We start from the raw sequence: 15,590 nt of genomic DNA on the forward strand, positions 1-15,590 counted from the left end.
TTTATTTTATTTTTTTTGTACTAATGTGAGAATAAGTTAAAAACACAAGTGGAGGGAAAGTTTAAAAAATTCAAATGGAGATAAATTTATTTTATTTGAAATAATCTAACAATATATATAGCCCTCTAGAACAAACTCAAACAAATTTGATTTCATTACAAGAAAGCTATTTGGCTCCAATTTGTTGACGTTTTCTGGGGGGTGTTTCATTTGCTACAAGTCTTTTCCTTGGCTACTTTCCACAAAGAGGAGTCTTCTCACTTAAAAGCACTTTTGTAGTTCACACTCACATGCAGGAAAAAATTAGCCTACACTGTATGAACATCCCCTGCCCACCACTTACAAAGAGAAAAGGAGGCAAGTATGGGGCCATTTTGGGGTGATTTTCCTCACCCCTTAATGTCTTTGTGGCGTGGTGGTTCATGTTAAAATATTTATTAAATGATTAAATTTTTATATATATATATATATATATATATATTTTATTAGTTTAAGCTTTTAAGACAAGTAATAATTTATCGGTTGGGCCACTCCTCACTCCTCATTTGACTAAAGGGGTAGCTGAACTGATTAAATTTATTTTTTCTTATTAATTTAAGCTTTTAACACAAATGATAACTCAATAATTCGGTCCCTTCCCATTTTACTAAAGTGGTGGCTGAGCCACCCCCGCTTCTAGCCCCCCTCCCCCCTTGTTCTTTTTTCTCAAAAAAGAAGCGAAAAGAAACCTTTTGCTATTTTCTCTATCCATCAATAATCTAAACGGTCTATTTCTCTGAAAATTTGACTACACATATTTCATAATTGTCCACGTTGAAGGTTTTATCCATGCCTTTGGTTTCTTCGTTCCCTCAGTTCTCCACGTTGTTCAATGCCTTTTGTTTCAGGTGGTCCTGTTGCTAGCAGCTCCATTAATTTGTGGTGGTTTCCTGGATAATAATAATAATAATAATAATAATAATAATAATAAAAGGTATTAAATTACTTGAATTGAAATAGAAGGGTTAATAATATGTCAAAGACCTTACGTGCAAGCCTTAATTACTTAAATTGAAAATTGATACCCTGTTAAAAATATTTATAAAAAAACATTTACATGCTTATCAAACACGAGAAGCATATCTTGTTTATTTCCTAAACCAAAAAGTGAAATAATTTTTTTACAAATCAATCTCTAAAAGCGAGATGTTCTTTAAGTTATAAAAAAATATGTAAGAAACACATGCTTGTTTTTCATATGCTAAGAAATACATGTCATTTTTGAAGGCTAGTTTGTAAGAAATTTCCTACAAACTACAAACGACAAACTTGTTTGTAATATTTTTCGTTAAATCGTGTTAAAATTCTCAAAATATCATTTAGGGGTAGTATTTTCTCAAATTTCCTTAAATTCTAACTAACACCTGAATTTTTATAAATTTTTATTTTACTTTATTTTTTATAATAAAAAAAATGGTATTTTGAGAATTTTAACATGATTTAATGAAAAATCTTAACGGATGGAAATTTTAGATAATATCAAAACGCACGGTAGTTTATCGGGTTTTGTGAAGTTTTATTGAAAAAAAAAGAAAAAGAAAAATATTTGGGCAACGATGAGAAAAAAGAGAAGGAAGAAAATGAGGAGCCCAACCCAACGAAGCCCAGCTTCAGGAGGCCGTGTACTTGGACTCTTGGTTCTGCTAGAACCCTAAACCCTCGCGCCGTGAGCTTCCGAGTCCTTAACCTCCTCCGGATCCACTTCACATCTTCTTCTTCTTCTTCAATGGCTTCAACCTGCAACAGAATCTTCAGCAGAGCATCCGTATCGTCCATCAAATCCGCCATCAAATCCAACATCCGTACATCTCCCCTCGCCAAATCCGCCACTCCCACCTCTCCGCGCTTCCCTCTCCCCTCCACGTCTACTTCCCCTCCTCGTCGCCGATTCTCACTCTCCAGGTCTCTATCTAGCTAAATTTTTTTGTGCCTTTTCTTATTTGTTTATTTATTTACTGACCCTGAATTTGGCAGGTCTCCAGCGGAACTGGGAAGCGTTCAGTCGATCTTGCCGCTGCACAGCGCGGTGGCGGCGGCTCGAATGACGTCGTGCCTAAGCACATCATCGAGGAATTGTCGAGCGCTCTCGCAGGGTACACTCTGCTGCACCTCTCCAGACCTCTAATATCATGTAAAAAACCAAAATAAAAACAGTTTTTTTTTTTTTTTCTTTTTTTACCACCCCCTTGTGCATTGTTCCATTTCTTGCTCCTGCTTTGAATTAATTGTTTGGTGTGAGTTCTTTTGAAATTGCGTTTAGAGAACTGCAATTGGAAGAAAATGATGGAAAGGGCAAACCCAACTTCTAAAAATTAAAATTTACTTGTTCGTGGATTTCCGAGGTTCCATATATGTTATATCTGACGTGCTTGTGTGTTAAAAGAGAATGTTAATTTAGTACCTTCTACTCTTAGACTAATGTTCTGTCATGGTTGCATTAGCAGTAAGAAATGGTCAGAAGTAGGTTGGGAGAGACACTGAGGGACTGTTGTTAGATTTTGTTGTTGTTTCCATGCTCTTGGTTTAGTGAGTCTATTTCATGAGCGAAATGAATAGGGGCAGTGGTTTGGGTTGGAAATGCTTTGGTGGAGGATCTTAATGCTATCTGACTAGAGTATTTTGGTTCCTGCAGGCACATAATATGAGTGTCGTTGAAAGAAATAAAATGGGAATTTGCGGGACCTGCCAATTATCAAGTATGAAAATGAGTGCTCCCTTAGTAGCATTAAGAATGTTTAGTTATATAAGGATAAAAACTTGTGTTTCAGGTTTATCCTAAATTTTGATAATCGATTTGTACCAATATTCTTTAAATGTTATTTGGGGAAGGTGGCCCCTTATTGTAACATATGCAGGTTTCCTTTTTTTTTTTTTTAATGAAATTTACACGTTTTCATTCCCTGTGGCACTTTTTTGTTACCATTTTGATGAGTTATTCTTGGTAGTCGATTTTGGTTTTCTTCATTTGTTCAGCTTGATTGGATCTATGACATCTTCTGAATAGAGTTTGCACTCATGCATTAACCATGTATTATTTGAGAATTTATCTAGAAACTCAATATTATAATGATATGCACTCTTATGAACCAATCTATCATGTTATATAGTTATATATTAGGCTTTTGTACTCTATGGTGCAATGAAAAGCTTGTCTGGCCCAGCACATTATATTATGCAACACTTGTTCTGATCCTTAAACCAACCTTTATTGCTTGCTGCATACTAGTAGATGTGTTCTGTAATCTGGTGTTCAATTATTTCTTTTGTTGACGTTGCTTTGACACCCGACTTGTATGGCTTCCTGATGTTTACACACTGTAGCCCTGCCTAAATTTCTAATGCAAGCTGCTTCATAATTCATCTTCTTTAGACTACATCTGGACTCTACATACCAACTTATGTGACTTAAGACTCACTTATCAAAAAATAATAATTCATCTTCTTTCTCAGTAATTTTCCTTGGTATTTCGAAAACTTATTTAAAGTTATGCACAATAATCTCTCTTCAAACCTTACAGTGCATTTCAAAGAAAGAATTTGGACGGAAAGAAAAAGGGAAGGAATGCAAAATAATGTAGGGAATGGTAGTTCTCTTGTTTGGGAGGTTTTTAAGCTGGGAAAGGGAGGGATTTGTGAGGAAACTTGCAGCCAGCTTCTTTCAAGGGATTTGCTTTCCACCCCAAAACAGATGAATTGGGCCCGTAAGATTTTTTTTTTTAGTGAAAATTCTCGTCATTCTCAAAATTACTCTTCTCAACATTACTTCTTATTTACATTTAGGGGGCATAGTACAATGTAAAATATACCTTTTCCTGTCTTTGCCTTTTCTCTCTTGAAAACAAAACAATGGATTATTAGTTTCCTCAACTTTCCATCATGAACATCCAAACTAGAAAAGGGGCAGTATCTATCTATTTCATTACTTTCCTTTCCCTATGAATAGATATTATCCTTTCTTTCCTTTTCTTTGAAACTTTCAAACACAGTGTTAGTGATATCTTTCTTTTCAAAATGCGCAACATTTCCTATGGAAAATGGATCTTGAATTCATGCCAATAGTAGGTTTCTAGAGCAAAAATTTAAAATGTAATATTTCCTAATGCATTACTGAAGCAATAAGGCAGCTTAAAAAATATAGTTGCTGAAGCAAAATTTTCAAGAAATTGGACCTTTACACAGCGTGTTTACTTCTTTTTTATTTTATTTTTATTTTTTCTGCCATTGTGATTAGACAAAATTTGCATCACACTCTCTTATGCATATTTTACATACCTGATGTTTGGCATTGGTAATTATAGCATAGTTTTGGCAACTTTAATGTTCTCTTTGCTCATTCCATTTCTTTGAGGCCAACACCTAGCCTTTTGTGTCTATAATGTTCTCTTTGCTCTTTGAAGCCAACACCCAAGCTTTTGTGTCCATTACCTTAGTGTAGACAGCTTCCATTAGAGCATCTTGTGAGTGATCATCAAATTTCACCTTAGCCTCACAGCCTTAGTGATGTTTTCATCTGCACAAGATTTTATATTATTTTGGTTTGCTAGCAAGAAGAAAAGAGTCCCCCTTTATAGTCTATAAGGTTGTTCTATGTTGTATGAAATTCTTTGTGACAAGAGCGTGTAGAATTGGTCCCCCGATAATGCTACACCTACAACTCTTTTACAACTTGTTGACAAGTGTCGGCATGTGATTGGATGGAGCCACGGCTGCTGCTAAAAAGTTGTAGGTCTAGCATTTTTCTCTTTCAAAAGGGTGCCATAAAAGCTTAAGCCTTGGACACTAAAAAGCATAGCACACTTCTTTCTTTATTTTACCTATAAGCTAGATCATCAAATTGCAACAAATGGAATGAAAGGTGGTCATTCCTTTGCTAACTCATAGCTTACCAGTTGCAGAGATTGCCTACCGAAGGTCAGCATTGTGGTGGCACTAGATTATTTGGTGGATACGTCACTTAATTCACAATATTCTTAGCATGCTAGCTTTTCTATTGCTCCCATCTACAGTAGCTTTTATATTTTTAAGGGAAATCGTGTCATGACCTCTTAGTGCTTTTGGTAAATTCGAGACCCGAGTTTGACACGCTTTTAACGCCATAGTTCTCAATTTGATAAATTCGAGACCTGAGCTTGAACCCATTCTAAATTTGAGACCTTGCCTTTCCATCAAATTGATTACAAAAATGACTGAAAATACAATTCTACTCTTCAGATCACTTTTTTTTGTTAATAAAAAGAGAACTAAGGGGGTGGTCCACCTACAACCATGGTTGGCTGGGCATGGAGGGGTCGTGGTTCTTTTTTTGTTTTTTTTTATCTGACAGGTATTATTGTATTTTCTGTCATTTCGTTTATCAAATTAACGAAAGGCTAACAAAGATCTCGAATTTAGAAGGGCCCCAAACTTCGGTCTCGAACTTATCAAATTGAAACTAGGGTCTTGGAAGTCAAAATGGTTTTAAGTACAGGGATTTGACCTGATTTCCATATTTTAAGCATATGGTTATTTCTAAAGTTGGGAATTTATATTTCTGTAAAACAATTGCTTATAAGTTATAGTTTTTTTATGCAAGCAATGTAAGGATACCGAATGCAAGAGTTACCTTGATAATTACCAAAAGTATTGGAAATCTTAACAAGTGGAAGGATTTCAAAGGTGACATTGCTAGATCAGTGAATAGGGTACAGAACCGAATGCTATTGATCTAGGTGTTTTGGCTTGAATTTGCTTCACATTGAATGATTCATTTACAAGTGAATTAGAATGTTTTAGTAACCTTAGCTGCTCCTTTTCTCAGATGGAATTGATGGTACGTGAGACATATGTGCTATACTTGGAGGTGCGCCCTGCATCTTTGCTCCAATATATTCAAATTAAAACAATCTGGAACTCTTTAGAAGATATTCGAAGATATTAGGAATCTGGGGGCTAATTTAGCTGTATCTTTTGTTAAATCATATCATCACATTTGAGATTAGACTTGGGAGTTGCTCACTTGGATGAGATCTGAATATCTGGGGGCTAATTTAGCTGTATCTTTTGTTAAATCATATCGTCACATTTGAGATTAGACTTGGGAGTTGTTCACTTGGATGAGATCTGAATGCTATCATCTTCTTCTTCTCCAATTGAATACTGTGGTTTTACTCGTATGTTTCTTCTGATATGTCTTTCTATTCCCTTCTTGTTTTAGAGCTTGGTCTGTCGGTTCCAAGGTGACATTATAGCAGTCCACCATGGCGAGAGGTTATCTATCTTCACAAGAATGGAAAATCTTGCACCAAGATCATTGTGGCTTTTGTTTTTGAACTTCAGTCATTTTAGAAGAGATACTGCTTGAACCTTGAAAGCAAGGAAACTGATTTTGGTATTTCCCACCATAGAGATATTTGTTCACTAACTATTCATGTATGTTTAATTGCCAAAGGCAGATACCAATAAGTCAGTAGACAAGATGATTAAGAAAAAAACAGATGCAATATGTGGATCATGCACTTGTGAAATTGTTTATTGTACCCAGATGGAATTTGATTTTGATTCTTCCCATCAGAGATATTTACAAGTATTATTCATATATCTTCAATTCTCTCCTGGTTGTTTGCCTATTACTCGCCAATTGTCGCAATGCCTTTGGATCCCCCAAAGCCATGAAATCCGGTCCTAAGGCTGCAGGGTGTCCTTTTAATTTAATCCTTGTTGCTCTCATTCCACTTGGCACAATCTCATTCGATGGACGAGGTCAATTCAAATTGAGTTATGATTTTGGGCCAGAGTTTTACTGACAAAAATAGCCGAAAGATCTATTCTCATTTTATTGGGCTTATGACCCATGTTATATTTTAGTAGGCTTATAACTTGAAAAATGCAGTTTAGACTCCACATATTTACTTAGAACATATTTGTAATTGTATTTGAGAAATAAAGTTTTGAAGTCAAAAAAACATTTTTTAGCAAAAACTTCATTTTTGAGCTTTTGCCAAAGTGCGTTTTGACTATTTTTGGGCTTTTTGAACCCTTAAAAGCTTTTTCAATTTTTTTACCAAATGGGTTCTTTTTTCTTCAAATGGATTTTTTTAGCGTTAAACACATTTTTAGATCCCTCAAATGCACACCCAAATATACCCTTAAAAGGGGGTGAATAAAGTAAATTGCAGTAACAATGCCAATTTAAAATGTACAAAAATTTCATTCAAACCAGCTTGAAAGAAATTTTCTTTAACCTACTTTAATAAGTACCAAGTGTCATCTTTTACATTTTTTTAAAAAAAATATTTTTAAGAGTAATTTATTGCCATTTTACTAACTTAGGAAGCCAAACATTAATTTTTGACAAATTCAAACATAGATGACAGACACTTCACACTTATTAGAACAGGTTGGAAAAAATTTGTGTCCTTTTAAAATTATGCAGCACAAATAATCAAATTAACAAACCCCATAAAATATATTTCAGGCAACTATAAATTAACATACAAATTTTGTTGACGAAGTGAAAAACTTTTGAAAACAACTCAAGGATAAAAGTATTCCGGGACAGTCAAGTACAAGTTGATCAATGCTTTACAAGCAATCCACTTGTGAATGAAACATACGGTCTAGCCAATCCGTTCGGACACTTGCGAACAAAACAGCAGACAACCTTCTACCTTACCAATCCGTCCAGACATCTGCCAACTGTTCTGGCAGGCTGTGGTGGACTGCTTTATTGACTTGTCGGTGGGATTGTAATTCTCAAACACATGTTGATCATCTCGGTGGATTGCCAAATTAAAGACTTGGTGGGATTGGTGGGTTTGTGGGCTGCGGACACCTACTTACGTCCTCATTATTTCGTTTACGCTTCAATGGCTTTTATTCCTTGTTGTTTTACAGCATTTTCTGTCACTTCTACGGTGATAGAAGTTACATGTTTTAGCGATCATGAGGAAAGGAGATGTTCATGTTCTTGACAAATAAACTTAAGCAAAAAAAAAAAAAGAAAGAAAAATCAAATTTAGTTCTTAGCTTTCAGCGTGATTCCAATTTGATCATGAGTTTCTAATTTAAACCAAGAGGTCCTTGGGTTTTTCACTAATTTCAAATAAATTTATCTGTCAACTCACTGTCTAATGAATTGAAGGTATACCATATTAGACCAATAAGTCGATGCCATGTGGCTCTTGTTTGACATATCCCTTGACATTTTTAGCTGCATCTTTCATCTTGTTGTACACTTCATGTATTGCATCTTCAACCACACCACGTTTCCCATACATGTCAATCAAGCATATGGCAAAGAAAATGCTACATTCCACACCAAACTTCACAATCTTGGAGTGAATTGGCTTGCCTAGAAGCAACTAACTTAGTTGGCCAATAGCAGCAAAAGCGGCCTTAATTAAATGAAGAATCTGCCCAGAAATAAAAGCTGGTAGAGGCATTTCAGCAAACAATTGGTGGGCACCACTCAAAGAGTCAGTTCTTATATAAAGTCTGATAAGGGCAGCGGAGACAGAGACATTGGAAGAGACATTGGAAGCAAACCTGATGGTATAATTTAGCCGTGGAGCTGTTGGCCATAAGAGTCGTAGCCCGGGTTCGTAGAAGCTCGGAACAGGTGAACCAGAGCATGGCCATTTGGTTTTGAGCCAGAGTTGGAGCCACATTCGTCATTCGGCAAGGGCCCAACTGAGGTTGGTCTATGAATCTTAGCTTTCTCCTTCATCTAATCTGACGTGTCGTAATTTGATTGGTGTTGAAGACCGTATAAAAAAAATTAGACAAAAAACATTTTTATATTAAAAAAAACTTATTGCAAATCAATATAATCAACGTGGACCGATTATATATATATATATATATTTTTTTTTAGGAACGATAAAGGCACAATTTTTTGGCACAATTTTAACTCAACTTTTTCTTATGTGATATTTTTTTTTTTAAGAAAACAAAATAAAAAATAAAAAATTTTGAAGCAATAATATCTTATGTGATATATTTTTTTTTAAAAAAAAAAATGACAATTTTTATGAAGAAAAAGACTTTTTTTTTTTTTTTAAAAAAAAACAAATAAAAAAAGGACCACATAGATTATTATTGCCTCAGAATTTATTTTTTTTAATATTTATTTTTTTAAAAAAATAACCGCATAAGAAAAAAAATTGAGCAAAAATTGTGCTAAAAAATTGTGCCTTTATCCTTTCTCATATATTTTTTTAATTAATTAAGAAAAAAAAAGTAAAAAAGAGAAATATCTTAAATTTGTAGAGAGGGTTGGTAGTTGGTAGTTGGTAGTTGTCACACCGAAACCCTTTAAGCAAAGTCTCGTTGGAAATCGTAGCGCCACGCAACATCCTTCTGTTTCACCAATTTTTTTTTCTTTCAATGCACTATATAGCTCGGTGGTGTTTTAAATTATAATTGTCTAACATAATATTGTTTTATTTATTTATTTTGGTATGCACTTGTGAGATTTGATTTAACTTCAGTAAAAAGAGTGGTTTCTCTTGAAGTACGCATAACAATCTGTGTGAGAAAAAATTTGGTCAATGTAAAAAAGATTCATAAGTGATGAAAAATTTGTTGCGTATACACTTGTGAGATTTGTGTCCCACATTGAGAAAGTATATAAAAAAAAAAAAATTGTACTTAATATATTTAAGTGGACCGAAACTCATAAACTTAGCTTTTGGACTAGAAATTATGTCTTATTATGTATATTAAATTATTGTTGTTTGGCTACCTTAATGTTTGTCTTTCTAGCATTTTTTTTTTTATGTAAAAAAAAATTTCAAACTAGCGATATCTACTTCATTAAACACGGTCTCTGATTTAGAGAATTTAACGTAATAGTTTTTATTAACAATTCATATTTCCACCTCAGGCTTCTCCATTTTGTTTGTCATTATGGCCAAACAAATCACTTGTTCATCGAAGCAAGCAACGCTTAAGCTTAAGTTAATAAGAAATAAGAAATTAGTTTAATTCATATTTTAACAATCTCTTTACTCAAACTTTTCTTTAATAACTTAATATTCATGATGAAAACAAAGTATAATTTAGGATTCATTTCTCACTCACTGCAATGCAAACAAGTGCCCCATTTTTACACCAATATATATATATATATATATTGTTCTTGTTTTAACTAGTTTTTTTTTTACTATTTGTTGCTTCATGAAAAGTTCATCTTCCTCCATAAAACCCACAAAGAGAAAAAGTCAGATAATTTTCTTGCTGAGCTCATGGCCTGCCTAATTTCTGTGGAAAAGTTTGACGGTTGAGGGACTATCCATAATTTATCTGGAAAAGTGTAGGAGCACAAAAGTAAAAGCGTTTTGATAAGCCTCTACCTACTATAGTTGACTCCCTGCATTTGTATGCACGCATTTCCTCTCCTACATTTGTCAATGCACGCCTTTACAGCTCGCAGCGGGATACTTATGTGTTAGATTTAATTTAATCTGTATTTAAGTTATTTATGTTTTAAATCTAAAATTTAGGCTACTTATATCTTAGATCTAATCTGTTCAAAGTAAATTTATTTCATAATTATAACTGTATATGGGTTAGTGGAAACTGAAGTCATAAATAATACTTGATTGTAAGAATTTTTTTTATTGTATCTATGATTTTGTAACCTCATAACTTTTGGATATGATTTATTAAAGTTTTATATTATGTGATGTAAGAGTTTTATACTCTTGTTCTTTTATCAATGAAATTTGATAAGATTTTCGTTTTAAAAAGAAAAAAAAATAATAATAATGAGTGAGAGAGAGATAGAAAGAGCGAATGGATTAGGATACTTTTCACTTTAGGGCAATGCAAGTAATTTCTCTTTCTCTTGCAAACTCTCCATTCGGTTTATCTCTCAAGCAGAAAACTAATTTAATCATTGGAGTTGTCCCCAATTCCTTGAAGGATCGACAAACTCCGATTACTGCTTTCCTATTTTACAAGAAATCCATCACTGGTTCGTCTACTCCAATGCTGTCATTAAATATAGGAAAAACTTCACTTAACTTCCTTAAACTTCGTTTAAAAGAAATCTTTTTTTTTTTAATAATTTTTTAAAAATTCGTTTTGAAAAATATAAATTAAAATATATATATATTTTTTTAAATAAATTTATTTTTAAATTAAAATTTCGTTTAATTGAGTTGTAGTTTGAGGGGATATATCAACTTTACTTCTTTTTTTCTTTTTTTTTTTTAACAAATATTTCTTAAATTTATTTATTTATACTATCAATAATATTATAAGAGTCATATAATTGGGGGCGCCTTTCTTCATTGGGGAACTGCCTAAGTTGCCGAGTGAAGGAGTTTACCCTAATGCCACGTTACATTGGTATGAGTAGAGGTGAAGGCAAACTTGGTAGTGTTGAAAATCTAATTCAACGGGATAGAATTTTGTACTGTACAAAAAAATTTCATTTTGAAAGTTTATTAGGTTAAAATGGGTTGTTAATAAAAGTCTGAAAATCTGATTCAAGAAGTTCGATCGAGTTCGCTCAAGCAAACTTGTGACTGATGCTTTGAGTGAAAAAAAAAAAACCCAAGAGTTCAATCAATGGTTCTCTCCAGCGAACTTTTGATCTTTTTAATAAATGGTTCACTCGAGTGAACTTGTGACCAATGCTTTATAAAGATAATGTCTAAAATGCAACTAGGAACTTTGTCAATAAGGACTTGTTTCACATAACGGGATAATGCTTCACTTATGACTTAATCTCATGAACTTTCATCTATATATATATTTTAAGAGGTGTAATTGTAAAATTTGACTTAATCCCTTGAATTTTCATAACTTTTACAATTACACCTCTGAAGTTTAAAAACTCTCAATTTAGTGTATCGAACTTTTGATTTTTTGCAATGTTACCTTTTCGTTAAATCATGTCAAAATTTTAAAAATACCACATTTTTTAATTATAAAAAATAAAATAAAAATTGCAAAATTTAGGCGTAGGTTAGGATTTGATGGAATTTGCAAAAATACCTATGCCCGAATCTTTACAATTTTTTTAATAGCATTTTGAAAATTTTGACAAGATTTAACAGAATATCTTAACGGAGGGAGACATTGCAAAAAATTAAAAGTTCGATAACCTAAATTGAAAGTTTTTGAATTTTGGGTGGGTAATTTCAAAATACATTGAAGTCCATATGAGTCTTGAAAATTTTCCATTTTTTGTTTTCTTAACAATCATTAATCCAAACATATCAACCCAATAGAATAGGCGTGAGATAAGGATGAATGGGAATAACTCTAATCAAGTCGTAGTATATATCAATCATGAGAATAACTCTAATCAAGTCGTGATGTAAACTGGGTGTTTTACACCCTCCAATAGGAGGCATACACCTCAGCTTAAAAAACCAAAAAATAATATAACACTGCACACCAAATAATTTTCTTTCACTTGACAAAATACCTCATAGACAAAATATTCATTGCTAAAATCACTGGAGCCACCGTCATGGTTGGTTTTGAAGACTCCAGTGTTGAGGGTTTCTAGGTGGGTGGGGGTTCATTGGAGGACGGTGGGTTAAAACAAACGGAAAAGTCAATGAGATTGATTTGAATTAAAGATACGATACTTTCATCTTCATTGTATTTGATGTGTTTACCTGACGTGTCAAATTTTTATTGAAAGCTGTAAAATGGAGTAAAACATGCCCAAAATCCTGTCCACAGAACATGTGGGATTATTCCACAATATCCTCCCTCATGTGCTATTTTTTCTGGTTCTTGTCACGTGGTAAGTAATTTGTCCTGTGGTAGGATCTAATATCATGAAAGAAATTCGTGAGCGTAACTCATCTCATAAAACCGGTTCGATAAGAGAGACTTACTCATTTCTTATAAACATGCCATAGATCTAATTCATAGGCAATGTGAGAATATTCTTCAACAATTTAGCACCGCATCTCTTATCATCATTATCATCATTATTTTACTTGTAAACGCAATTTGGTTAAAATAAACTAAATATAGCCAATCATTCTAAAATCGAACATCCTACACCAAAAATTGTAAGTAAAATCATCCAGGAGCCGAAATTTGCTGAAAAAAAGAAAAAAAGAAAAAGAAAAGAAAAGTAAAAAAAAAAAGAAAGTTAGAGAGAGAGAGCCGTTGACGTACAGCCACCGACATTTTTCTCCAAACCTCGTGAAAGATAAGATAAGGAGAATTCTCTTCAACGCGAAGAACCGGGAGGAGACGGGTAGAGAAACCCATGAACGTTAGCTGAGCTTCAACCTGAGACAAAGATTGCTAAGAAAAACGGACAGAAAAAAAAGAAGAAGACAATAGAGGGAGAGAGAGGAGGCAGAGGCACCCAGAACAGAGAAGAAGGCAAATGGAAAAGCAGGTAAAGGGGAAATAGGGAGGGAGTTTCTCGCAACAAAAAGAGGGAGAAAAAGGGAAAGATATATATATTTCTAGAAAGCTCTGCATGTATTGGGGCTGGAAAAGCAAGAAGAAGATAAAAGATTGAAGGGAAAGATGGTGGAGCTGCCGAAGAAGAATGTATTGGAAGAAGTGGCAATTATAGGGGGTTTGATTGGGGTGCAAGTTGTGTATGCAGGAAATTCTGTTTTGCTTAGTTTTCTTATGTCTATGGGCCTCAAGCCTCTCACCATTGTTATTTTCTCTTCCTTTGCCACCTTCCTCATCCTCTGTCCCATTTCTGTTTTCTTTGAAAGGTTTTCTCTCTCTCTGATAATTAAATACTTGCAATGATTTTCTTTTCTCTTGTTCTTTTTAGGGTCCAAGTATAAATGAGAGTTTTTATGCATCTATTGCAGGAGTAGATGGCCAAAGAAATTCAGCTTGAAGTTGGTTACTCAGCTGGTTTTGATCTCCTTTGGAGGGTAAGAAAATTTTGGCCATATTTCAAATTTGCATTTTCATTCGAATAATCAGGAAAAATGAATAAGGAAAACATTATATCAGATGATGATTGTTGTTTTTTGTTTAATTTTTGTTCATGTTTGTCTTCTCGTTCCCTAGAAATGTGGGGAACAGAGAATTGATGGTTTGTCTTTTTTTATTATTTTGTTTTTCTCAACCCCACAAGCCAAACCATAATTCACCAATTGTTTTCTTCTTCTTCTTATTATTTTTTAATGTTTTTCTCTGGTGTTTTTGCTTCTCCTAATGTTTAAATTATCTATTTTTTTTGATAAGAACAGAATAAATTATCTATTTTTTTTCATTTAATCTTTATTCTATTCCATGTTTTGGGAACTTGTGTTGAAGAAAAGCTTGGCACTAGTATCACCAGAAAAAGAAATTTCTGAACCCTAACCACAAAATTCAGTCCCACATTAGGAAATTGAATAGTACACATATAAAATAAATGTGTAATACTCTAGTCCCATATTGGGAAGATGAAAAAAAGCTCACATAGAGTGGGTGGTTTATAAAGATAGTTATGGGTGTTAAGTCCCACATTGTTTAGTTAATAGGTGAAAATGCACTTTATAATGAATTCCAGAAAAGTTTCAAATTGACTAGTCATTTTAGAGTAATAGCACAAATGTGGTTAGCGTTTTTGTGATTAGCTTTATAATGAATTCTAGGAAAACTGCAAATTGACTAGTCATTTTGAAGTAATAGCGCAGATGTGGCTAGCGTTTTTCCCTAGGTCATTATAGAATGGATTATATATGAAGGCACTTGCAAATTCTTACATTGGTTTCTTAGATTTTAAAAGGAGAAGATTGTAACACTCCAGTTTTACATCTGTAACCATAATACATTCCTACGTAGGCAGCACTAAGCCATCGGTTAAGTCCACTACATAATAGAAGGGTGGCTAAAAAAGTCACGACATTAATAGGGCTAAGGTCCGCCTTTTGAATACGAGCTCTCCTGTGAGATGAGTTAGGATCATTCTCCAACCAACGGTCAATCCTTACATCAAAGGCATCAACCACAACAGAAGCTAAGTTCTATCATTCATCGAGTGTTAGAAAGATGAGTAGGCCACAATATAGGGTAGACGTATTATAAAGGTATTTATGTGTACTAACAGTTCTATTAACTTTTATTAGGTGAGATTGAGATTCATAAGTGATTTTAAGTAGGTCCAAATTAACTTCTCTTTTTTTTTGAGATAATAACGTATACGTGGCTACCTCCTTCATTGAATCATATTATCACGAACTATGAAGTGGAAGCTAATTAAGGATTTCTTGTTGAGGTGTCACCTTCTGAATTCTGATCCCATGTCGTGTTAGATTAACATTGCTTCTATTGTTTATAATTATAGACATAACATTTCCTTTTTTAGGAAACCAACGCAGCAATGGTTATAATTAGTGTCAAGAAAATGTACTCTTGCTATATGGGGAAGAGGGAAGCTATTTTTTTTTTTTTTTTTTTTTGACTAATCCTTCCAATTTCGGTTTCTGGCTTTGCCCAAAGTGGGGATGGAATCAATTAGGCATTATTTGGTCCGCAAAATAAGTAATTCGTTAGAAAAAATAATAGTTATTATTGAGAATGGAGAAGAGTAAAATGAAATTACAAACAAAACTCACATTATTTCTTATTTAAAA

At 33.6% G+C, this 15,590-nt stretch overlaps 2 protein-coding genes across 9 annotated transcripts in view; both read left to right on the forward strand.

The window, feature by feature from the left end:
* The first annotated feature begins 1,608 nt into the window (after positions 1–1,608).
* Positions 1,609–6,624, forward strand: LOC132175573 (protein NONRESPONDING TO OXYLIPINS 2, mitochondrial-like). 8 transcript variants are annotated; one of them, XR_009439442.1, is made up of 5 exons: positions 1,609–1,941; positions 2,014–2,170; positions 2,672–2,735; positions 5,837–5,878; positions 6,233–6,624. XR_009439442.1 is itself a non-coding variant. In XM_059587549.1 (4 exons), exons 1-2 carry the CDS (start codon positions 1,766–1,768, stop codon positions 2,162–2,164), a joined length of 327 nt encoding a protein of 108 aa, XP_059443532.1. In that variant the 5' UTR covers positions 1,609–1,765; the 3' UTR covers positions 2,165–2,170; positions 5,837–5,878; positions 6,233–6,624. The 8 variants fall into 8 exon arrangements, 4 of the variants coding, with proteins under 4 accessions (XP_059443532.1, XP_059443534.1, XP_059443531.1 ...); XR_009439444.1 differs by having other exon boundaries at positions 2,014–2,132; XR_009439441.1 differs by lacking the exon at positions 5,837–5,878.
* A 6,572-nt stretch (positions 6,625–13,196) lies between these two features.
* LOC132174635 (WAT1-related protein At5g47470-like) overlaps positions 13,197–15,590 on the forward strand; it is a 10,105-nt gene continuing 7,711 nt past the window's right edge. The window contains exons 1-2 of the mRNA XM_059586265.1: positions 13,197–13,730; positions 13,833–13,898. Coding sequence (XP_059442248.1) covers positions 13,531–13,730; positions 13,833–13,898 — 266 coding nt within the window. The 5' untranslated portion in view covers positions 13,197–13,530. The remainder of the gene's footprint in view (positions 13,731–13,832; positions 13,899–15,590) is intronic.

The sequence above is a fragment of the Corylus avellana genome, chromosome ca3 (assembly GCF_901000735.1).
Source record: "Corylus avellana chromosome ca3, CavTom2PMs-1.0".
In the NCBI taxonomy this organism is placed as follows: Eukaryota; Viridiplantae; Streptophyta; class Magnoliopsida; order Fagales; family Betulaceae; genus Corylus; species Corylus avellana.